Source organism: Loxodonta africana, chromosome 1 (assembly GCF_030014295.1).
Source record: "Loxodonta africana isolate mLoxAfr1 chromosome 1, mLoxAfr1.hap2, whole genome shotgun sequence".
NCBI lineage: Eukaryota > Metazoa > Chordata > Mammalia > Proboscidea > Elephantidae > Loxodonta > Loxodonta africana.
Window position 1 is genome coordinate 203,136,319 of NC_087342.1, and position 24,296 is coordinate 203,160,614.

The 24,296-nt window shown below is 36.5% G+C and overlaps 1 protein-coding gene across 12 annotated transcripts in view; it reads right to left on the reverse strand.

Moving 5' to 3' along the window:
* The window catches only part of AHI1 (Abelson helper integration site 1), a 212,412-nt gene that overhangs the window by 156,986 nt on the left and 31,130 nt on the right, over positions 1–24,296 (reverse strand). For all 12 annotated transcript variants that reach the window (XR_010322954.1, XR_010322959.1, XR_010322957.1 and 9 more), the window contains 6 exons: positions 23,339–23,531; positions 20,479–20,574; positions 15,613–15,798; positions 14,077–14,229; positions 10,772–10,904; positions 5,697–5,820 (listed from right to left, as the gene is read on the reverse strand). Coding sequence is in view for 8 of the 12 variants with exons in the window: in XM_064291148.1 (XP_064147218.1) it covers positions 5,697–5,820; positions 10,772–10,904; positions 14,077–14,229; positions 15,613–15,798; positions 20,479–20,574; positions 23,339–23,531 (885 nt within the window). In the remaining 4 variants the exon portion in view is untranslated. The remainder of the gene's footprint in view (positions 1–5,696; positions 5,821–10,771; positions 10,905–14,076; positions 14,230–15,612; positions 15,799–20,478; positions 20,575–23,338; positions 23,532–24,296) is intronic.

Consider the following 24,296-nt stretch of genomic DNA (forward strand, 5'->3'; position numbering starts at 1 on the left):
GCACTGACAGGGTTCAAGATTCTACAGCATGTATTCTTGAGTTCAGGGAAAAATCAGGTCAATCACGGAGAGAGAAGACTATAAAGATATACACGTTTGTATGGACTAGAAGAGCACACATACACATATACACACACACATAAATAATTAGAATTGGGAAAGAAAAAAAATAAAACATACCAAAAAAGCATATCAAACTTAAAACAGTGTGTACAAAGAGGAAGTGCAACAGGCACGCAGCCTATCTGGGAGCGATTACACATGGCAAAGCCTTTCTGACTGTGTTAGGAGCAGCTGATTTGAGAAAAACACAGGCTATTCTAACAGTAACTCGAGAAGGGAATTTAGCGTGAGCCCAAGCAAAATTTTCTGAAGATCATTTAAAAGTGGTTTCAGAGGTACATTAACAGGGAATTACTAGAAATTCAAGCTGGATTCAGAAAAGGTCGTGGAATGAAGGATATCATTGCTGATGTCAGAAGAACCTTGGCTGAAAGCAGAGAATACCAGAAAGATGTTTACCTGTGCTTTATTGATTATACTAAGGCATTCAACTGTGTGGACCATAACAAACTATGGATAACATTGCAAAGAATGAGAATTCCAGAACACTTAATTGTCCTCATGAGAAATCTGTACATAGACCAAGAGGCAATCATTTCAACAGAACAAGGGGATACTGCACAGTTTAAAATCAGGAAAAGTGTGCATCAGGGTTTATCCTTTCACCATACTTAATCAAACTGCATGCTAGGCAAATAATCCAGGAAGCTGGACTATATGAAGAAGAACACAGCATCAGGATTAGAGAACGACTTATTAACAACCTGCGAGATGCAGATTACAAAACCTTGCTTGCTGATAGGAAGAGGGCTTGAAACACCAATGAAGATCAAAGACTATACAGCCTTCAGTATGGATTATACTTCAACATAAAGAAAAAAGAATCCTCACAACTGGGCCAGTAAACAACATCATGATAAACAAAGGAAATATTGACTTTGTCAAGGATTTCAGTATACTTGGATTCACAATCAATGCTCATGGAAGCAGCAGTTAAGAAATCAAACGATGCACAGCACTGGGCAAATCTGCTGCAAAAGACCTCTTTAACAGATGAAAGGGCTAAGGTGCATCTGACCCAAGCCATGGTATTTTCAACTGCCTCATATGCATGCAAAAGCTGGACGAGAATAAGGAAGACTGAAGAACTGATGCCTCTGAATTATGGTGTTCGTGAAGAATACTGAATATGCCATGAACTGCCAGAAGAACAAATCTGTCTTGGAAGAAGTACAGCCAGAATGCTCCTTAGAAGCAAGGAGGGTAAGACTACGTCTCACACGCTTTGGACGTATTATCAGGAGGGACCAGTCCCTAGAGAAGGACATTATGCTGCTTGGCAAAGTGAAGGGTGAGTGAAAAAAGGAAGAACATCAACAGATGGACTGACACAGTGGCTGCCACAATGGGCTCAAGCATGACAATAATTGTGAGGATGGCACAAGACCCGGCAGTGTCTCATTCTGTTGTACGTGGGGTTGCTCTGAGTCAGAAATGACTTGACGGCACCTAACAATCACAACATATGGCAGAAAGCTAACTAGCAGAAAATAGTTACTTAGGTGACACCGTTGAAACATGTCACAGTGATCCTCAGGAAGACAGGCTCAGAAGAATACATAAGCAGGAATTCATACTCTTGTCACCTTTGGGAAGATTCTCTTCCTTTTGACTTTAGTTTATTCATTACAAGTATTCCTTCTCTTACAAAAACCTCATCTTTTTTTTTAGCTCTAGCAACAACGCTTCACTGTTTACTCAGTTAATCCTTTGACATTGATATTTTTATGATGTAAGGTATCTTAATATAAATTCCAAGGCTACATAAGAAAAATGTAGGCTTACTATATTATACTGTATACTACACTATAATTGGTATGTTTTATCAGGAAATCCAAGGTGGCTTCAAGAAGTAAGAAAATCTGAGCTGGGTTTAAAAAGATGACTAGAAACATACTACAGCTCAAAAAAAGTACTTAGTAAATGCTGAATGAATGAGTTATTTAGAAAGAATGGGATAAGCATAGGAAGAGTAAGTAAAAAGGCATGAAGAAGTTAAAGTTAAGATGCTAAAGGGTATTTCAAAAGATTTTGTGGGAGAGGAAAGGATACCAAGGAAGTGCAAAAGACAATGGCGTAAGGCTAATGAAGGCCATGCCTGTTAGGTCATGCTAAGGAACTGGGGCATTTTCCAATGGACAATGGGTAAATTTTTTTAAATCAAATCATTATGAAAGATGGTTTTGGAAAGATAATTTTGGCACAGCAAAGAGGGAGGAGGTAGAGATCGAATACTGGGAAAGTTTAGTAGAGACAGTTTTAGCAAGAAATAATAAGGGCTTGGATTAAGACAACAGCAGTGAGGATAGAGAGACTGTGATGGAATGATGAGCCTTTTGGGAAGGAGAACTGACAGGCTTTAGAGCTGGCTGGATGTGGGAAGGAATGCTGGAAAACCCAGGAAGAGATGAAATACTACTGTGAATTCCCAGCTTGGGAGACCCAGTAGATTAGAATGACATTACAAATACACACACACACACACACACACACGTATATATGTATTACAAGAACACTAACTGAAGAAAAAACAAAGCCTAGAGAGGTAAGTTTGGTTTTACATTGGAGGTGCCACTAACCTATCTGGGTGGAAGTATGTAACAAACGCAAACTCGGTAAAGAACTGGGAACTAGAAATAATTGAGATTCGAAATCTAGAAGATTAAGAGAGAATAGGAGAAGCATAAAAATCTAGGAGACAACTATTAAGGGTCCTGTGGATCAATTCATGGGGAAGAGGCAGAGAAAAAGAAACCAGACAAAGAGAATAAATATTAGGGTTGGTCCCAGTCATAAAAGCAAGGAAATTCATGATAACGAAAACAATGAATTGAAAAACTGTCAAGACAGGGCAAAAGTCAATTACTGAATGAAAGCAAACAGATTAAGAACTAAAACTGGCCAATGAATTTGAAGATTAGCAAGAAACTGCTGGCTTCTTAAAGAGGCTGTACAGCCCGGTGGGTGTGAAAGCCAGACTCACTGGATAGAAGCAGAGACAATGTGTACAGAATCTCCTGATGGTGCACAATGGAAACAAATGGGGTCGTCTGAAAGGCAGGAAAAGTTGAAAAAAAGATTTTTTAAGATAAGGAAATTTGAGCATGTTTCTAAGATGAGGGGGGGAAAGTCAACAGAAAGAAATACATTAAAGAGGTAAAAGGGGTAGGAAATAATAGACGGAACAGAGTCCACTCGTATCTCTTTATGAAGAGAAGCAGACAGAGATAAAGGTGAGTGAACTTATGGATATGAGGAGGAAAATACAGGAAGTCCACGTCTGGCTAATTTACATGAAGCTAGCAATCTAAAGAAAGTGGGAAGACTGGCATTTAGTATAGGGGACCTGATGAGTGGTAAGGTTTGGATCTGCTGCCAGAGGAATGAGAAAAGGGAACTGAATAAAGGGAAGTAAAAGGAATGCTCAGCAGAGGAAACCTCAGGTGACTTTAAGACTCACAAATTCACACTCAGGCCATGGATTTTTACCAGCATTGCCTGACATCCTACAGAACGGTTGTGCTGAAAGAAAAAACCAAGTAGATAGGTTCTTGAGGGCTTTGTTTAGGGATGACAACAACAACAATCGTAGGTTCCCAGCTAAAGAGACAGGAATGTAAATTGTCACTAATTCCTATCTTTTTCATTTAAATAAAAACTAAATAATAATGATAATATCTTGATCAACCAGACATTTTATAAAGAGAAAGAGGCTGATAAAATGAGTAGAAGAGGTCCAGAGACTAGAAGCCTCCACGTGTCAAAAGAGCAGAAAGCAAGCTAAATCAGAGTAAAGATGGAGAGCATCTCCAACTGCTCTAAGTGTTTGTTGCTTACTCTGTAAAGAGAACAATGTGCATCCACTTAACAGCTGTTAGGATCAAATTAAGTGGCAAATATAAAAAAAAAACCACGGCAAGTAGCCACCTAAGATGCATCAATTGGTCTCAACCCACCTGGAGCAAAGGAGAATGAGGAACACCAAAGACACAAGGAAAGTACAAGCCCAAGAGAAAGAAAGGGCCAGTAAACCAGAGACCCCATTAGCCTGAGACCAGAAGAACTAGATGGTGCCCAGCCACCACCGATGACTGCCCTGACAGGGAACACAACGGAGAATCCCTGATGGAACAGGAGAAAAATGGGATGCAGACCTCAAATTCTAGTAAAAAGACCAGGTTTAATGATCTGGCTGAGACTGGAGGGACCCCAGAGGTCATGGCCACCAGACTCTCTGTTAGCCCAAAACTAAAACCATTCCTGAAGCCAACTCTTCAGACAAAGATTAGACTGGACTATAAAACAAACTGATACCGGTAGGCATGTGTTTCTTAGCTCAAGTAGACATATGAGACTATGTGGGAAGCTCCTGTCTGCAGGTGAGATGAGAAGGCAGAGGGGGACAGGAGCTGACTGAGTGGACACGGGAAATACGGGGTAGAGAGGAGTGTGCTGTCACATTGTAAGGAGAGCAGCGAGGGTCACATAACAATGTATAAGTTTTTGTATGAGAAACTGACTTGAACTGTAAACTTTCACTTAGAGAACAATTAAAAAAAAAAAAAAAGGAGGGGGGAAGAAAACCCCCACAGCTGTCAATATGATTCTGACTCATAGTGACCCTTGAGGACAGAGTACACTTGTCCCACAGGATTTCCAAGACTGTAAGCATTCTCAGAAGTAGACTGCCACATCTTTCTCCCGAAGAGAGGCTGGTGGATTTGAAATGCCAACCTTTTGGTTAGCAGCCAAGCATGTTAACCACTGCACCACCAGGGCTCCTGGCAAATATGAGATACAGAAGCATCCTGAAAAACTGTCTACAGTATTTTCAGAACACACACACAAGGTAGAACAAGCAGCTAAAAAAGATGTAAATGAAATTTTAAGAAATAACTTTTCAAAAGTTTTATTTTGACACTTTTTAAAAGGGACTAAATTATTTTAAAAAGACTAACATTCTGAAAAATGCAAATATTCGCCAATCTATAAAGCTCTTAAAACATAAGGGGCATGATCAGGTATTCAGCCTATAGCTATGCACTAAACAACACTGTATTCTAGCTCTGTACCAAGCCAGAAGTGAAGGCACAGTTCATGCTGCCAAAGAGCTTACATTCTAGAAAAAAACCTCAGTTGTTTAATACCCTCTTCACAAGCATTAAGAAAGCAGTTTACATAACAAGAATTTAAAGACACCAAGGACTAGAAATGTTATATATTAACCCACTGTCACTGAGGACAGAGTAGAACTGCCTCACAGAGTTTCCAAGGAGCGGTTGCTGGATTCAAACTGCTGACCTTTTGGTTAGCAGCCAAAGGCTTAACCACTGCACCACCAGGGCTCCTGTTATATATTACATATATAAAATGTATATAAGAAGAGAATCTTCAATAAAAAGGTTTTCACAACTGCTTATGTAATCAGTCAGTCTGTATGATGCATATTTAGACGATGCCTTGATAGGTAAAACATGGCAAAAGCATAAGAACAGGTATGGCACACTCAATTTATCTTTGCTTTTCCTGATCATGGACAGCATATGCAATAAGTACTTCTCAAGTATACTAACCTGGCAGTGCCATCAGATGATGCAGTAAGGATGTAACGATCATCGTTTGACCAGCAAAGATCATAAATGATATTGAGATGGCCACACAATTCTCTCATGAACCGTCCTGAAGGGATTTCATATACTAATAAAAATATTTAGAAATTAGTAGGTTCCAGACACAGAATTCTTAACCCAGCAATACACATATTCTTTACTTATAGTAACTTGGACGTAAGGTAAGTGCTGTCTATAAGAAAATTATCATCAAAGATATTGCAGTGCAAAGTTTGAAAATCTATGTAAGAATAGTTTTTTACACACTTTAGATGCGAGAATCTGGACATATAAAAATTTATAATATGCTATGAAAAAAAAAAAAGTTTTTTTCTTTTTTTTTATAATTAAAAGTCATTCTCATCTGTTCAAAGCGATCCTTCTAAGAATATTTAATATTCAAGTTATTAATCAAACAATAAATAACATATTTAAATTGCTATTAACTTCAAGTATCCTACAATTTGGGCTTTTAACTTAGCCGTCATGAGTGAGATACAGTGAAACCTGTGACAGCTGGAACTCAATGGGACTGCCTTATTTTTCTGGGTCTCACAAGTTTTCTGCCTTTGACAGTATGCAGTCTTGCCATTTTTCTATTGCTCATTTTAGTGGAAAATATCTGAGTTGTCCTTCTTACACAGGTACCAGCTTTCGCAGGTTTTACTGTATTATTTTACCTGAAAATCAAATTTCAATCAAGATTTTAGTTAGGTGAAATAATGAGAAATTTAAACTGTAGTATTGCCAGGAAAAAGGTCTAATATTGAAACTATCAGTATAATAAGTGAATCAACAGAGATACAATCTGACAGACTAAAAAAAAAAAAAACCCCCGCCCCCCGCCCCGCCCCGCGACCATCGGACTCATAGTGATCCTGTAAGACAGAGCAGAACTGCTCCATATGGTTTCGAAGGAGTGCCTGGTGGATTTGAACTGCCGGCCTTATGGTTAGCAGCCGTAGCTCTTAACCACAATGCACCAGGGTTTCCCTGATAGACAAAGCACTATGACATTACACCAAAAAAAAAAAAACAAAAAAAAAACCATACTCCTTGCTGTCAAGTTGATTCTGACTCATAGCAACCCTACAGGACAGAGTACAACTGCCCCATATGGCTTCCAAGGGGTGGCTGGTGGATTCAAACTGCCAACCTTTTGGTTAGCAGCTGCAGCTTTAAACCTCTGTTCCACATGGGCCCCGCTAAGATATTACTCAATGTTATACATACAGTGAAATCTTCTAAGATTACCACTTAACACTTAATTACCACTTACCACTTAATTACAAACTTTCTAAGTCTCTACTCCCACCTAGTGGTAAAATTATTTTTTCTCTAAAATACTAAGCTTTCTAGAAGCACTTCCAGGTATCAATTAAGGACTTTTGAAAATCTGTTGTAAATGCCTTTATTAAAAAAGATGAAATGTCTCAAATCCTTTTCCTACCTTTCAACTTTAAGATTCTAGGAAAAAACAAAATAAAGCCAAAACAAGCGGAAGAAATAACAAGAGTGATAATAAGAGAAAACAATCAAAATAAAAACATTTTTTAAAGATATCAATACAATTGACAAACCTATGGCTAGACTGACCAAGAAAAAAAACAGAGAAGAATCAAATTATGAACACCAGGAATGAAAGAGCAGACATCGCTAATAACATTATCAGAATAAAAAGGTTTATAAGGGACTGTTATGAACAATAAGGAGCCCTGGTAGCCCAGTGGTTAGGCACTCAGCTAACCGAAAGGTCAGTGGTTTGAACCCACCACCTGCTCCAAAAGAAGTGGCGGTCTGCTTCGTATAGACTCGAGCCTTGGAAACCCTATGGGGCAGTTCTACCATCCTACAGGGTTGCTAGGAGTCGGAACTGACTCAACAGCAACAGGTTTGATTTTTGGTTTGGGTATTATGAACAACTGTATGCCAACGAATTAGACAGCCTAGATGAAATGGACAAATTTGTAGAAAGACACTAACTACCAAAAGTGACTCAAGAAGAAATATAAAATCTAAATAGACTTATGACAAATAAGAGATTAAATTAGTGATAAAAAAAAAACTTCCCAAAAGAGCCCAGGCCAAATGGATTCAATCCCTGACAAATATTTCCCAAAAATGTAGAAGCAGAGCACTTAACAACGACACCACCAGGGCTCCTTAAAAACTAAAACTATAAAATTCATAGAATAAAACATAACAGTAAATCATTGTGAGCTCTGATTAAACAACACTTTCTTAGATATGACACCAAAAGCACAACAAACAAGAAATAAACTGGACTTCGTCAAAATGAAAAAGTTTTGTACGCAAAGGACATTATCAAAAAAGTATAAAGACAACCACTAATCAAAGGAAATATTTTCAAATCATGTATCTAATAAGGAACTTGTATCTAGAGTACATAAGGAACTCTTACAAGTAAACAATTAAAAGTAACTCCATTAAAAATTAATAATACTTCAGAAAACAAAAACAAATAATATAAAAAAGATGCTCAACATCGTTTGTCACTAGGAAAATGCAAACCAAAATCACAATGAGATACTACTTGACACTCACTAACGTGGCTCTAATAAAAAAGACAGACAATAATAAGTGTTGACAAGGATGTGGAGAAATTGGAACCTGCACACATGGCTGGTGTAATTATAAACTGTCACAGCCACTTTAGAAAAGAGCTTCGCATTCCTCAAAATGCTAAATATAAAATTACTACAGATGCAGCAATCCAACTCTTAGGCATATACTCAAGAGAACTGAAGACACGTGTCCACACAAAAACTTCTACACATGTATTTATAGCTTCATTATTCATACGCCTGTTGCTGTCAAGTTGACTCTGACTCATAGTGACCTTATAGGAAGGAGCAGAACTGCCCCACAGTTTCCAAGGAGCGCCTGGTGGATTCAAACTGCCAACCTTTTGGTTAGCAGCCGTAGCTCACTGTAGCTCTTAACCACTGCACCCCCAGGGCTCCATGCATTATTTATAATAGTCCCAAAGTGGAACAAACAGATGTCTATCAACTGATGAATGGATCAACAAAATGTGGCAATCCATACAAGGGAATACTACTCAGCAACAGAAAGGAATGAAGTACTGATACATGCTACAACATGGATTAGCCCTGAAAACACGCTGAGTGAAAGAAGCCAAAAAGATAAGGCCGCATACTGTATGATTTCTTTTATATGAGATGTCCAAAATGAGCAAATCCACAGGGACCAAGAAGTAGATTAGTGGCTGCCAGGGGTTGGAGAAAAAAGGGACTAAAGAGTGACTGGTAATTGTTATGAGATTTCTTTTTGGGGTGATGAAGATGTTCTCAAATTAGATAATGGTGATGGTCGCGCAACTCTATACCAAGAATGTAAGAAGAAAAGCAGAAATTGTTACTCATACATGTTTTCTCATTTAAACACAAATTAAGTAGCAATAATTACAATAATCAATTCCACAGTCTGTGCATTGTTCAACTTAATTATAATAGTGAAGTGGGTGACCACAGATACTACCAATAGACTCAGTATCTGTTTCCATGTCTTGGGTTTTTCTTCCCATTTTAATTGTTATCAGATGTAGTTAACTTGTCTCTGTGCCATTATCACCTGCAAAGCTAAAATCTTCAATGTGCCAAATGCGCTGGAATAAGTCATAAGGCAGTGTATGAATCATACCATTTAACTTTCAAATTCCCAAACAGCCTTCATTTCACTGCTGTCCTATCAATGGACCACTCCTATCATCAATGGTTAAAATGTCTGCAAGGAATTCAAAGTAATTCTGCTATTGGCCTAAGCCAAAATGTATCTGGGAACATAAATCTCAAAAGGACAGCATCAAAGCGATTTTAGTGCAATTCTTTTTTTAATACTAGTAATCAGGTAACACCAGTAACTTACTGGACAGCCACCTGGCAAGTTTCATGAGCATATATTCTTTTATTGTGTGAGATTTAAGTCATAACTATATCTAAATCCATTTAACATTTTGAACAAGCTTATTTTTCCTGAGCATACAGTAACACATTTATCACGGAAAATCTGGAAAACATAAAACTGAACGAAAATAATTCTTCCACTGCCCAAAAGACAGATATCACTATTAATGTTTTGGGGTATATTTCCTAAGAATCTTCTTTTGTGCTATGTATAGTTTTTTGGTGATTTTTAAAAATAGTATGGTTGTAATCAAACTACTACACAGAGAACTCTGTATTTTTTTAAAGCTATCAATATTTCATGAGGAAGAATATCTACTAAACATCAATCAAGTCAATTATGAGTTCTCAATGAAATTCATAAAGTGAATTATCCAAGTAACAAATTGTATGAAGCTGAGCAAAGTTCAACACAACTATGTGCTCAGAGCAGATGTCCGTGAGGATCTAGCTATACCTTCTGAGGAGAGCTGGTTTTCATTTTTGAGCATGAAATAAGGGTGCATATTTAATGCTTCTAAGTCTAGAAGAATATGCTAACGCACACTTGGGGAAAAAAAAAAACCTCTGAAGTTACAGAAACAATTCTTTTTAACATGGTTGCCTATATTTTTTAAAGGTAAGTTGAGAGGGGGTTTTTGGTCTTTCTGCTGACTTCCCTAATCATACTGAGAAGTCTTCAGCTACATACTCCTGAGCCAACATATTAGTGTTCTGGTACATAACAGATTTGGGGGTTTTCATAATTCAAATTATCACGAGTATCAACTAACCACATTGGACTAATAATCCCCGTGAAATTTATTAACCCTTCACATTTCTAAATTTAAAATAGAAATGCTTACACACAATGCTCCACCATGTTTTAAAAATAAATTTACCACCCTTCATTTGATCATTCTTGTTATTTCTGAAAAGATATAGACAAATAGAACATTATTATAAAGGAACTTTTACTTTGAAGAAATCTGTTTTCCTTAATTTTGGAGTACTGGGGGATAAATCAAGCTAAAATTTAAACAAACTTTAAAAAACAAAGAATGCAAACTATAGAGATGACAATCAGATTAAACAGATAGGGCTGCTACTCACAAATAATCGGGTATCCATCCCTGCTGGCACAGGCTGCTGCTAATATCCTTCCATTATGGGAGAAAGCAAGACAAAAACATCCCCGTTCTCCCGCATTTAGTGAAAAGAGGTGCTTGTTTGGGATACGGCAAGCCTACAAAACACACATTTTAAAAATACACATCAGGAAACATTAAAATGCAAAGGCGAGTTGTTAATGTCAATTCCTGTAAGTGGCTTTTCCAAAAAGTCCCTTTGCTGTGATACAGAGGAAGAGAATATCAAATCAGGAGAACGCTGACAAACCTTAGTTAATTACTTTCTAAACAAAGCATCAGTTCTCCATAAAATTAAGTGAACTTGTATTCTAGGTCAAAATAATACTTAATTCACGTAAAATATGATTAGAAAAATGATTCAAATATTTGATACTCTAAAGCTGTCACTGCCACACTGCTTTTATAAAACCACTAAAAAACTGTACGTCACATCCTTTTTCCCTGACAGCAACTAATACATCATTTTTGCGAAGGCTACAAACTGTTCTAAGACCATAAATACCCTATGGGGCCACTGTAACTTAGTTCACCCTGTGTTCACGTTCATACTCTGTGTCTCAAAATAACCATCTTTTGTGGCTGCCTCCCAAAATGTACTTTCAAAGTAACTACCCCTTATGGGTTTCTCGTTCATTAATATTTCTTCATAGTTTTTATGTTTTCATTACCTGCAACAAGAATAAACTAAATTTTTTTTAGGTAGTAATATGCCCTGTAGAAAACACTATTTACTTTTATTTACCCTAGTTCTATTTTTTCCTACTTTCAGTGAGTCTTAGTTCCTGTATTTATTATTTAAAAAGTTGAAAATTAAACATATATTGGACCCTTACTATGTGACATAAATGTTGCACGTTATTACAAAAGTCTTTTCATATATTCATCGCAGCAACCCTATGAGTAGCCATTATTAGTTATCTATAGCTAATAATAAGGATTATTCAGATGGTCAAGTCCAGCTTAATGGGCCTAGTCAAAGACTATCAGTTCAAGGGCTTGCTTTCTAGATGGGTATCAGGTTGTTCACAAATGAGGTCAAGATTTAGCAGTATCTCAAGAAGCAGAGTCATAAGCACCCACTACAAGGTGAGAAATTTCACAGGTTATTTATTAGGTGCCAATAATGTACCAGAGACAACACTATCAATCTTTTTCAGCCATTCTCTAACCAGATGATCTGGGAAAGGGGAAGAGGGATTAAAAACAGAATAAAAACTGGAGGAAAAGGTAAGAAGTTTAATAACCACTTGCTGCTGCTTCTGGACTAAGGAGTGCAGTTGAGGAAAACTCTGTGCCCAATCACCTAGGTGAAAATCACTGAAGCCATCATAGTTGTCTTTGTGTTCCCAGGGCTTGATACTGTGCCCTATTAAAAACAGGCACTCGATGAAAGTTTAATAATGACCATAAAGGCCCTCAAAATCGTGGACTCTTTCCCTTCCCTTACTACCTGTCAGTCACTACATCATGCTGGCTCTTACTTCACTCTCTTGTGTTCATCCCTTAGTTTTAATTTTTACAAACATTAACCCAAGGTTAGACCCCTAACACCTCACACGTCAATGACTACAACTGCCATCTACTAGATTTTTCCTAATTTTGGTGTATCCTACTTCAATACGTCCTGCACACCTTTGCTAACATTAGTTTGTCCTCCAACACAATTGTTACACTTCTCTCCTACCCTAAATCTTTTCATTATTTCTCACATTCCACACAATCAAATACTAGGCTACCATTTCAGACACCCCACAAGGTAGGCCTAAATTATCATTACCCCCTTCTCTCTTAAACAAACTCTAGTTTCCAGCCATCAAAATTTTTGAGTGCATGATGAATACAACAGGTCCCTTCCCATTTATTTACAACTTTTCTCTTGTATGAAATACTTTTCCTTCTTCCTCTTTACCCACCCCTAACTTAGCCACCCTTCAAAGTCTATCTCAAGCTTCACCAATGTGTTAAATGAACCTTTTTCCCACCACTCCAGGTCACCTTCTTTATACTCACAATTCTCAGAGTTTTTTGTTTTCAGGATGTTTCAGAGTCTTAACATTTTTTTAGGACCCCAAAAGCTTTTGTTTATGTAGTTATACAGATATTTATTATATTAGAAATGAAAATTGAGAAATTAAAAAAATAATTAAAAATAATAATAGCTAACATGTTAACAGTAACATTTTTATGAAAAATAACTACAAAAATGTAACTATTTTACATTTTTGAAAATGTCTTTAATGTCTGGCTAAATAAAATACAGGCGGATTTTTATAACTCCTTTTGCATTCATTTTATTTTGATATCCCAAGTCATTCTGCCTCTGGAAAATTCCAGTGTACACTTGGGAAAAATGAGACTGAAAAAGACAAATACTATCTTAGAATTATTATGAAAACAGGTTGACCTTGTGGACCCCCTGAAACAATCTCAGGGGCTCCCAGGGGTTTCCAAACCACACTTTGGGAAGTGCTGATCTACATAACTATTTTTATACCTACCTTTCCTCAAGACCTCTCTGAAACATGGTTGAAAGTGAACAACATTGTAACTGCTTTTGTACTATTTCCTTAACTAATGGGGAAGGTCCCTAAAGTCACAGTCTGTTATTCTCTCCATATTATTAAACTCTGATTAAAATGATTTATAAGTATATCTGTAAAACTGGCTTCAATAGGAAAGTCAAATGTGATACAAAACACAGGAAATGAAGATGTGTAGAAAAATATTCATTCTTATTTATTAGACATTTGGATAAACTACAACTGCTAATGTCCCAGCTATATAAAATGAACCACTCTACTCTTCAAGGAAATGAATAAAAAAATATGTAAAATTGAATCAGCAATGCTTCTGGCCACTGTAAAAAATGCTAACGAAGTAAGAACACTTTAGTAAAAGCTTAAAGGCTGCTCCACTTGCGTTGAATGGCTATGAATATACATATCCCCATTAAAATGTGACTGAGTAGCTAGGGGCTGTGAAAAATTTCATAAATTCAAAAAGAGTAGGAGACTTATCTCTTACAGACATCAGAAATCTGTACTTTTTGATTGCTCAGGCCCCCAAACCAAGAGCCTAGGATATTGCTTTTATGTGCATGATAGGTGTTCTATATTATTTGTCAAATGAATTAACGAGAAGACTAGATTACGGTTAGGAGCAAGATTAATCTGAGAGTTTTCAGTAGCAAGCATGTTACTCTAGGAGCTGTCAGAGTTTTTACAGTAAACAACTAATTATTTGAATCCATGTTATCAAACACTTCACCTGTCCAGGCAGTCGTTTCCACTTGACTACTTCCTTTGAATCTTCTAATCCAGGCTCTAAGTCTATCGGACTTGACTCACGGTGACGTTCACAATACACTGGTTTACCTTTTTCTTCCTGAAGAGCTACCATAGACCGGTAAGATGGTTTTATCTAAAAAAGTGCCAAAAATGAGAAAGCCCATATAATGTGTTCATCTTTTTCTCCTTTCTAGAATGTACTTTTTAAAATACTGAAACAAAAAACCAACATGGACATGTTTCCAAAATGTAATCCAGAAAAAATTCTGGATTTGTACATTATTCTAAAATAAAATAACAACAACAAAAAACTCAGCTGCCATCGAGTCGATTTTGACTCATGGCAACTCCATGTGTGTCAGAGTAGAGCTATGTTCCATAAGGTTTTCAATGGCTGTGAGCTTTTGGAAGTAGGTTGCCAGGCCTTTCTTCTAAGTTGCCTCTGGGTAGACTCAAACCACCAACCTTTCAGTTAGTAGCTGAGTGGTCAACCATTTTTGCCAGCCAGGGACTCCTAAAATAAAACATAAGCTGCTTGAAATTATAATCCAATTAAAAAAAAAAAAGAACCTTAAAGGTTTGCAGGAAAAAAAAAAGAACTCCAATGGTATGTGAAATGGTTTCAGTAACTTTGTTTTAGCTTCTTCACCAATACGCTACCAGAAGCTATCCTGTGGCTCTGGTCTGCTATGGTATTTCTGGCTCTCAAAATCACAAAACTGACTATCATGAAATCTACAGCTTTTTTTAATTCTCCATTTCTTCAGAATGGATTTAATGTAATTCAATTCAAATCAATGTATATCAAGCCTGTGGTCATAGTTTATAATATCAACTACATACTGTGCCACTAAGCTGAAAAATCAATGTCTTACTTCATTTTAGGACCAATTCTTTGTTAAGATCATTCATACTTTTATATAAAACAGCAGCAAAAATACTATTTACTGATCATTTCAAAATACTGTGGAAAATGTGTCTTTAAATCAGGGGTTTGCAAACTATGGCACATGGGCCTGCTGCCTGTATTTGTAAACGAAGTTTTATTAGAACATAGTCACACCCAGTCATTTAGTTACATATGTCTACATAGGCTGATGTAGCTATTTTATGCTATAACAGTAAAGTGAGTAGTGGCTATAGACACCATACGAGCCACAAAAGCATAAAACATTTACTATTTGGCCCTTCAGACAAAATGTCTGCTAACCTTTCTTCAAGTCATTCCTGTATCTTTAAATTTTCTAAAACCAATATCATACCAGAAACATTTTCCTAACACTGAAATCTGCATTTAGTCCTTAAAATTCTTTTAAATATCAGCTATTACAGGCCTAATATGTAATCTCTGAAGGTAACTTTTTATTCTAGAAACCTACTGAAATAATTCTAGAGACCTTAACCTAACCTAAACCTAGTAAGTCGATTCCTTACCTTTTTAGAAATGGAAGACATATCATGGCACCATTAAATTTCAGTAACAGAGAATATACATTTATCTGTGCTACTAACTTACACAATCTGGGACTTTCAATCCTCTTACAGTTACGTATAGTGTTGATGGATAACGACTTCTTGGACATTTTGACCACCATTCAAAAATCTCGACAACATCTGACTGTGATCGAGGCTTGGTAGGTGGATAATACAGCTGTAAGCGAAGTTTTGAATTGATATTTACATTTCCATTTGCTCCTAGAAGCTTAAAATAAGAATTCAAATAAAATGTTAGTCACTGAAGATAAATACATCCAATAAAACAATAGTATACCGTCACATACTCTTTTAAAAAATAGTAACATGGCATGCTAAAATTCCTTAGCTTTATAAAGCAAAGGAAAAGAACACTGACACAGTTGGTTAAGCACTGCATAGTTCTAGAGCATCTTTAATGGAAACCAAAAAGAAAAAAAAAAACTAAACGCATTGCTGTCGAGTCGATTCTGACTCATAGGGACCCTACTGGACAGAGCAGAACTGCCCTATAGAGTTTCCAAGGTGTGCCTGGGGTTTCGAACTGCCGACCTTTTGGTTAGCAGTCGTAGCTCTTAACCACTATGCCACCAGGGTTTCCTTTTTAATGGAAGATAGCCTGAAAGACTTCTTAAATATTTTCCTGATGGTTCTCTTTTGCGTGTACAACTTCAGACTACTGGTATAGTATTTACATTACTGTGCCAGACTTCACTTCACAAAAATGAGGGATAAACACATATTTCTTTGAAATAGTAATGATCAAGATAAAAATGCCTACTATTTAAAACATAGAAACAAACCATCCACTTGTTTAGTACCAGTATTTTTGAAGGAAAATTTTCATGCTTTCATTTTTGAAGTTAAAATCATTTTCAAAAATGACTAAGATAACTGAACTCATTCATGCCATTCATTATGGTTTTTTTTCTTTCCAGTAATGCTTAATCTATCATTTTAGAAAGGTCTATTAAAAGAAGCCTATTAAACAAAACAATCTATGTTCATGCTAAATAAATGGAAACTCCTAGGAAAAAAGAAAAAGAAGTATAAATGTCACTGACTGGGACTTCCTAAGTAGGAAATGTCCATGTCTTTGTACCTTGGTATCTTCTACAAACTAGGAGTAAAGAGTTGGGAACCTTTGCAGCAGTTCAGGTAGAAGTTGAGTTAAACTAGAAGAATAGGGATTGAGTGCAGGAAACATTTAATAACTGCTTGTGAGGTAAAACTGCCAAGTCTTACTGACTGGTTAAACTTGGAAAGAGTCAAGAAAGACTAAAATTTTCTATGATGGTAGAAATGTCTATATTTGTACTAGCTAATACAGTATCCCTTAGTGACATACATTTGAAATGTACAACTGTGAAACTAATCTTTTTATCATTTATTTAACTTCTAAATTAAATTAATTTATCTAACTTAGTATCTACTTATTTAATCAAATTAACCTGAATTCCAATAGTCACATGTAGCTTGTGGCTACCATAACAGACAGTGCCGCTCTGAGGCTGTAAACTTGAAAGACTGGGCAGGTGGTGGTGTTACCAATCCAAGTAGCAGATAGGATGGTCAATTTGGAGCAGTCTGAGATAGCTATAAGAGATTCAAATAGAAATTTCCAGTAGGTAATTGCATTTGCAAGTGTGAAATGCAAGCGTGAAGTCTTTACTAGATATAAAAACTTAGGAATAGTTAAAATTACAAGTAAATGATATCACCCAAGAAAGGTGGGTCAAGGATGGAACCATAAGTAGGACCAATGTTTAACTGACAGGTGGAAGAATGCTGTAAGGAAAATCAGAAAAAGATGGAGCCAAGAAAACCGTGATAATGAAGTTTTAAGAGAGTGATGTATTAAATATAGATAGGTCTGGTAAAATAAAAATCAAAAATGTTTAACAAATTTGGCTGATAGAAGTCATTAATGATTTGGTAGAACACGTTTTAGTAGCAAAGGCAAAAACCAGATCATAGCGCACTAAGGAATGATGTATCAATAAGGAGACGGAGATGGCAAACCCACCTTTCCCCTGCCCCACTAGGGAAGGAAATACAGTTAATGGAAATTACATTCTGAGAGTGATGTTGTGATCAGTCAACGTCAAAAGACAGAAAAGGAAGAAGAGTTTCAAATGGAGTAACAGAGATGCTCAGTCACTAAATATTAAGCACCCTATACTCCCTTTGTAAGCCCTACTACTGTTTGCCAAGGGTCTACTCACAAGCCAAAGCTTATCATAGCGATTTTAAGAAGATATTCCCCAGTTTCTAAATTATACTCTTCCTAAATTGTTTCAATATTCACTAGGCAATCTAGTTTACACAAGTGTATTGCTTAGCATGAGTAAACAACTAAGATTTGGCCAAGATCCTGGCATTGTGGTTATAAATTACATAATGCAGGGCTCAAATAAAAGAGGTTTTATTATCTTAAGGTTTAAAAGAACAGTTTTAAACTGTTTTTAGAACAGTTCTAAAAGAATTAAAGTACTTCAGAACCTGAGGTAGAGCTGAGAATTAGCATAACATTTCATTTATATTTGGAAAAGGGTCCTTTTAGGTTCATTTTGCACCACTACAATAACTTTACAATTATCCAGGGCATATCTGGAACCAATGGTCTAGGTACTAAAACAACATTTAAGTTAATTAATTTGATTCATGCATTTTCTCAAAGATAAGTTTTATTCTAGTCACTGCATCCTCGTTTCCATCCACTTATTAATCCTTTCAATAGATATTTACTGAGCATTTTTGGTGTGCCATTAAAATGCTGGAAGATGGCGAGATTACAGAATAGAGTTTCAAGAGAGTGATGTATTAAATGCAAAAAAAAAAATCTGGTAAAACAAGGACTAGAAAGTGTTTAACAAATTTGCTAACAAGAAGTCACTGCTGACTTTCAAAGCTTACAGTCGAATAAAGGTGATACATAAGTGTTAACAACAGGAAAAGCACACAGGAAAATACTTGATCATAATGTAGACTAGGGACGGAGTCAGGGAAAATTCCTGACTGCCATTTCTGCCAATGTAAAAAAACAGACAAGTAGTTAAAAAGGTAAATAATGTTCAAAGGTAAAAAACGCTATGAGATATGTTAATAATGTTTTCCAACTACAATCTGTACTAAAGACTGCAGGACTGCACCAAACTATAGCACAAAAGGAATGGAAGCAGTTTCTAATGTGACCTCAAGATGGTAAGGTTTACTATGTGAACCTTCTTTTTTATTTAATGTTTTTGTTTTTTGCTCTACATCAGTAGAAGAGGGGTATAGAAAAAGGTGTAACTGGTGATAAAAACCAAACCCGATGCCACTGAGTCAATTTCATCTAAAAGCGGCCCTAAAGGACAGAGAACTGCCCCAGAGGTTTCCAAGGAGCGCCTGGTAGATTTCAATAACTGATGTTTTGGTTAGCAGCCGTAGCTCTTAACCACTACGCCAATGGTAGAAGGGTGATTTTAGATGTTACACTGACCAGGTGATCCTGAAGGCCACTCTAGGATGAGCTTTCCCCCCACCACAGTCAACCTGTCTGCCATTCAGCAGTCAGACTGCACCTCTTCTAAAGCTTCTCTCTGACCCCCAACATAGACTAAGTGCTTTCTCAAGCATTTCTCTCCACTGCACATAATGACATAGGTAATTTGTCTACACAAGAGACTGAGCTGGAGGGCAGGGACAATGTCTGATTTATCTCAGAATGCCTCATACTTAGTAGAGTACCTGGCATATCAGAGACAATTAATAAATATTTGCGGACTATATGGGGGTGCACAAATGGACAAGTTTTATAAGATGGTACAAAAATAGGCTAAACAGTCAAGACCTTTTAGAACTAAAAAGTACGTCTGAAGCCAGAAATAAGGGATATCAGAAATGACATAATTATAAAATATTCTCTTTAACATCTTTCCGATCTATCCATGTTTTTCATCTCTGCTGAAACATCCTAGTCAAAGACACCACCATTTTGTACCTAGACTACTGCAAGAATTTCCTACCTCACTGAACTTTTTTTTTTAATTTTACTTTAGATGAAGGTTTATTGAACAAACTAGCTTCTCCTTAAACAGTTAGCACACATATTGTTTTATGACATTGGTTAACAACCCCACGACATGTCAACACTCTCCCTTCTGGACCTTGGGTTCCCTATGACCAGCTTTCCTGTCCCCTCCTGCCTTCTAGTCCCTGCCCCTGGGCTGGTGTGCCCCTTTAGTTACCTCACCAAACTCTTCATGTTCTATTCTTCCCCCTACATCTCTGTACTCCGATCACAGTGACCTTCTTTTGGTTATTTGAATACACCTTGCTCCTTCGCACATCAGGGTATACATTGTTTGTATATACTTGACCTCCTACCCAGAACTATCTCTTCTCCACTGCTATCATCTAGCTAACACTCAGGTTAAATATCTCTTCCTCAAGAAAGCCTTCCCTAATCCCACATCCCATACTTTTTCACAGCATTTATACATGTAAAAAAAAAAAATTGTAATTAAATGTTATGTTGTGTAACCAATTATTTTACACTTGCTGGAACATGAAGTCCATAGGGTCAAGGATTTTTGTCTTCTTTGTTCACTGACTAGAACAATGACTGGCATTAGAAAGGGCTTCATAAATATTTGTTGAATTGAATGGATGACGGCAGGGTCGTGTCTGTCTTTTTCAGTGTGGCATCCTCAGAGTTAAACTATGCACCTAGCATACCCTAGGCAGTAAACAGGATTTCAGAATCTGAATGAGTATCACCTAAGCTTGAGTTACTAACTCTTCATTACTGTTATCTTGTCTTAGACCATAACTCATTTTATGAAACCAAACTGACTTGTGAGAAAGCTGCCAATCAGACTTGAAGATTATTTTAAGTGTTTAAAAATGGATGTGAAAAACATACCTTTAGAAATGCCCAGGCAATTTTTCGAAAACCGCATTCTTGGTTTTGAATCTCAGAGTTATTTTTAATTTCATCCATGCTTAAGAAGTCAAGAATCTGCAAATAAGTTAAAAAAAAATTACTTCACAGATAACTCAGTTACCTGAAATTGAATATTTTCCTATTATACATTATTAAAATTAAAAAAATAATTTGTATACTTAAAATTTTTTCCTTATATGGAGAAAACCTATCTGTACCAAATTTCATTCACCTTAAAGTTAACTCTTCCAGTTAGTTAGGGTCTATTTTCTCACTATTTTATCTTTTATTAATAAATATTTTATTAACATTTATTTCAAATCCAAGGTACTAGCTTTTAATACAGTCTAGGAATAAATAAACCAGGCCTAGAATCTTAAGCTTAGAACATCTATTTATGTATCAGAATTGACATCAAAGGTTTATTTGCTTAAAAACTCTTGTCCCACTGCCCTGACAGGGAACACAACAGGGAATCCCTAATAGAGCAGGACAGCAGTGGGATGCAGACCTCAAATTCTCATAAAAAGATCAGACTTAATGGTCTGAGACTAGAAGGACTCCAGAGGTTATGGTGCCCAGACCTTCTGTTAGCCGAAGACTGGAACCATTCCCAAAGCCAACTCTTCAGACAGGGATTGGGCTGGACTATAAGATAGAAAATGGTACTGGTGAGGAGTGAGTTTCTTCGCTCAGGCAGACACATGAGACTATATGGGCAGCTCCTGTCTGGAGGGGGGATGAGAAGGCAGAGGGGGACAGAAGCTGGCTGAATGGACACGGGGAATACAGGGTGGAGAGAAGGAGTGTGCTGTCTCATAAGGGGGGGAGCAAGTAGGAGTACATAGCCAGGTGTATATAAATCTTTGTATGAGAGGCTGACTTGATTTGTAAACTTTCACTTAAAGCACAAAAAAACAAAAAAACTCTTGGCCGTATTTCTGGGTCCTTCCTTCGATCACCTTCCTGCAGTCGGGGGTTTTCTTTTTGGATACAAATTCTCATTGGGCCTCTCAGGAGGACTTCCTTCATATCTCTATCCTCTCTGAAGGTTTAAAGCTCATGGCTTTGCAACCAACCTACCACAGAAACTATCTGAGCTGTAGGTACTTGTCAGCAACTATCACTTTGAACTTACTGCTGCTTATCAAAAGCTCAGTTGAGATAATGAATCTTTACGGAGGACTGCCTAAAAATATTATGAACTCCATTCAGCCCTCTTCTTTAGTACTGAAATCTGTTTTCAGATATAATGCATGCTCATAGAAAAATTGAACAATATAGATAAATACGTAAGCAAAGTAAAAAGAGCTGGAAATCCAGACCCACAGATAATCATCAACATCTAGTCTATACGTATCCAAACCTTTTTCTGTGCAATCCTAAATACATTTAAAATGACTACAAGTCTGATAATTCTGTTTTGCAAACTCTTTTCATGTAATACGTAATGGATATCTCTTCATGTCAATACACCTGTTAATACATGTGTTAATACATGTCAATACATCATGTTAACAGTTGCACAGTACTCTACTGTATTATAAATACCATAAACTAAAAAAATCATAATTTATTTAATCCAATATCCCACTGATTGAAATTAGGTTCTTCCTAATATTTTACTATTATAAACAATGCTGAAATATATCTTCATGCACTTGTAATTCTTCCCTCCAGATAAATGCCTAGAAGTGAAATAACTGTGTTAATGATTTCTGATAGATAATGCCCAGCTATCCTCAATAAGCCCTTCAAATGTTAACATTAAAAAGTAGTTACACAGGCAGTAATGCATCATGTTAAAACTTAAGAAGCAACCCAAAGTATTTTTAATCCAACAATCGATCTTTCTCAAATCTGTTAATAATAAAATATAAAAAATGACAAAGGAAAAATTCCTTGAGATATAAATTATATCCCTTTTCTTATTACAGCTTTAAATAAATCACAGATAATCACAGACGTAAGTGGCAGAATATTTATATCATAAACACATATAGATAATATCAAAGTCAAGGATCATAAAGACAAGTAACCCTGCAAATGAATCATTGGCTCTGGTTATGTCAATCTCCCTGCTGTTCCCATGGTAAAACTGTTGATACTGCTTAAACTGGAAGGGAAGTTTTCTTTACTCCCCTTTGTTTATAGTGAGATATAACATGATTGAGTATTTTAGGGTCAACGTTACCTTCAAATGTTAATTACATGCACTTCAAAATAGAGTAACTTTGGGAAAATCATTTTCACTTGGAACTTTGATTTCCCCTTAGCCGCAAAGGGAGAATCGCAAGCCAGTTCAAAGCTCATCTACTCCATAAAGCTTCCCCTGACTGCTCTGACCCTCCACTAACCCTTTACGCCCAAGAAGTTCTAGATCATTTCTGGTTACATGCTATATTGAATTAGTCAATTGATCTGTGTATGTTTATCTTTATTTCACCACCTGGATTACAAATTCTTAGGGCATCTGATATAGTTAAAATGAGCTTGCACTTTGTGAAATGGGTTAAGAATGAAGGCTCTGTATTCACACACATTAGGTTCATCACTTCAGTTAATGGTTAATAGTAATGGAGTTGTTATAAGGATTAAACGGTACAGAGCATACCAAAGGGCTAACTACTGACACTAGGTAATACTCAGCAAATACACTATCACTGTAAAAGGGCCTCTCACTTGGATCTCCACAGCATATTACAAACACTAAATCCTGGCCATTAAATTGTCACACAACTTTGATGCATTGCTGAACTGTTAAAAATAATTGCTTATGCTTGTGCTATTAGTAATATTATTAATTAAATTTTATTTAAATTGCTTAATCAAGTCATACCTCGAAGAACAGGATAACTTTAGGGCTCTCGTCAAAATCACGAAGCAAATAAGGAAAATTTTCATTAAATATAATTTGTTCTTCCCACTCTGGAAGTCTTGATTTCAGCTGTTTAAAATCGTATGGCTGGGTCATAATAGGAAGAATATAATCCACACTGTCTTTTTCATAGTAAGATGAAACAGGTCGTTCGCTGCTCAAGAAAAAAAAAAACACCAAAACTTCCATTAACACAATTCTACAATTTCAAGAAGTTGAGAAAGAATAAAAATATAGTGACAAAGTGAGATAATCAGAAATAATAGTCATAATGATACAACAGAAAAAAATATTTTGATTGCCCGTCTAGAAAATTATAAATTTTCAGACTTTTTTTTATCTTGCGTTTATATGCTATTAGTTTGTTTCACAGAAATTATTTTATCACAAAAAAATTAAGAGGTATAATTACACTATTGGGCTGGAATAAAGTAATATAAAGTAACTCCTTCAGAGTCTTAAATACATTTGTGATGAAATATTATAGTAGATTTAAATAAGAAAACAAACACATAAGCACACACCACTTACAATATAAGATGACTTACAATGTAAGTTAAAGCCCATTAATTAGTCATTAAGCTTAGCAGAGAAGTCCCTGGGTGGCAGAAATGAATAACGTGCTCAGCTGCTGACTGAAAGGTTGGAGGTTCGAGTCCACCTAGAGGCACTCTGAAAGAACAGCCTGGCAATCTGCTTTGGAAAAATCAGTCACTACAACCCCAAGGAGTACAGTTCCACTGGCAACCGTGGGGCTGCCGTGAGTTGGAGTCAACTCAACCGCAACTGGCTCTAAGCTTGGTAGAAGCTCCATCTTTATCCTACTTCAAATGAACTGCTGAATTAACAGACGCCCTTATTTCTTCCATAAAATATAGTGATGAACACCTACACCCATCCTTCAGTACAAATCCACAGC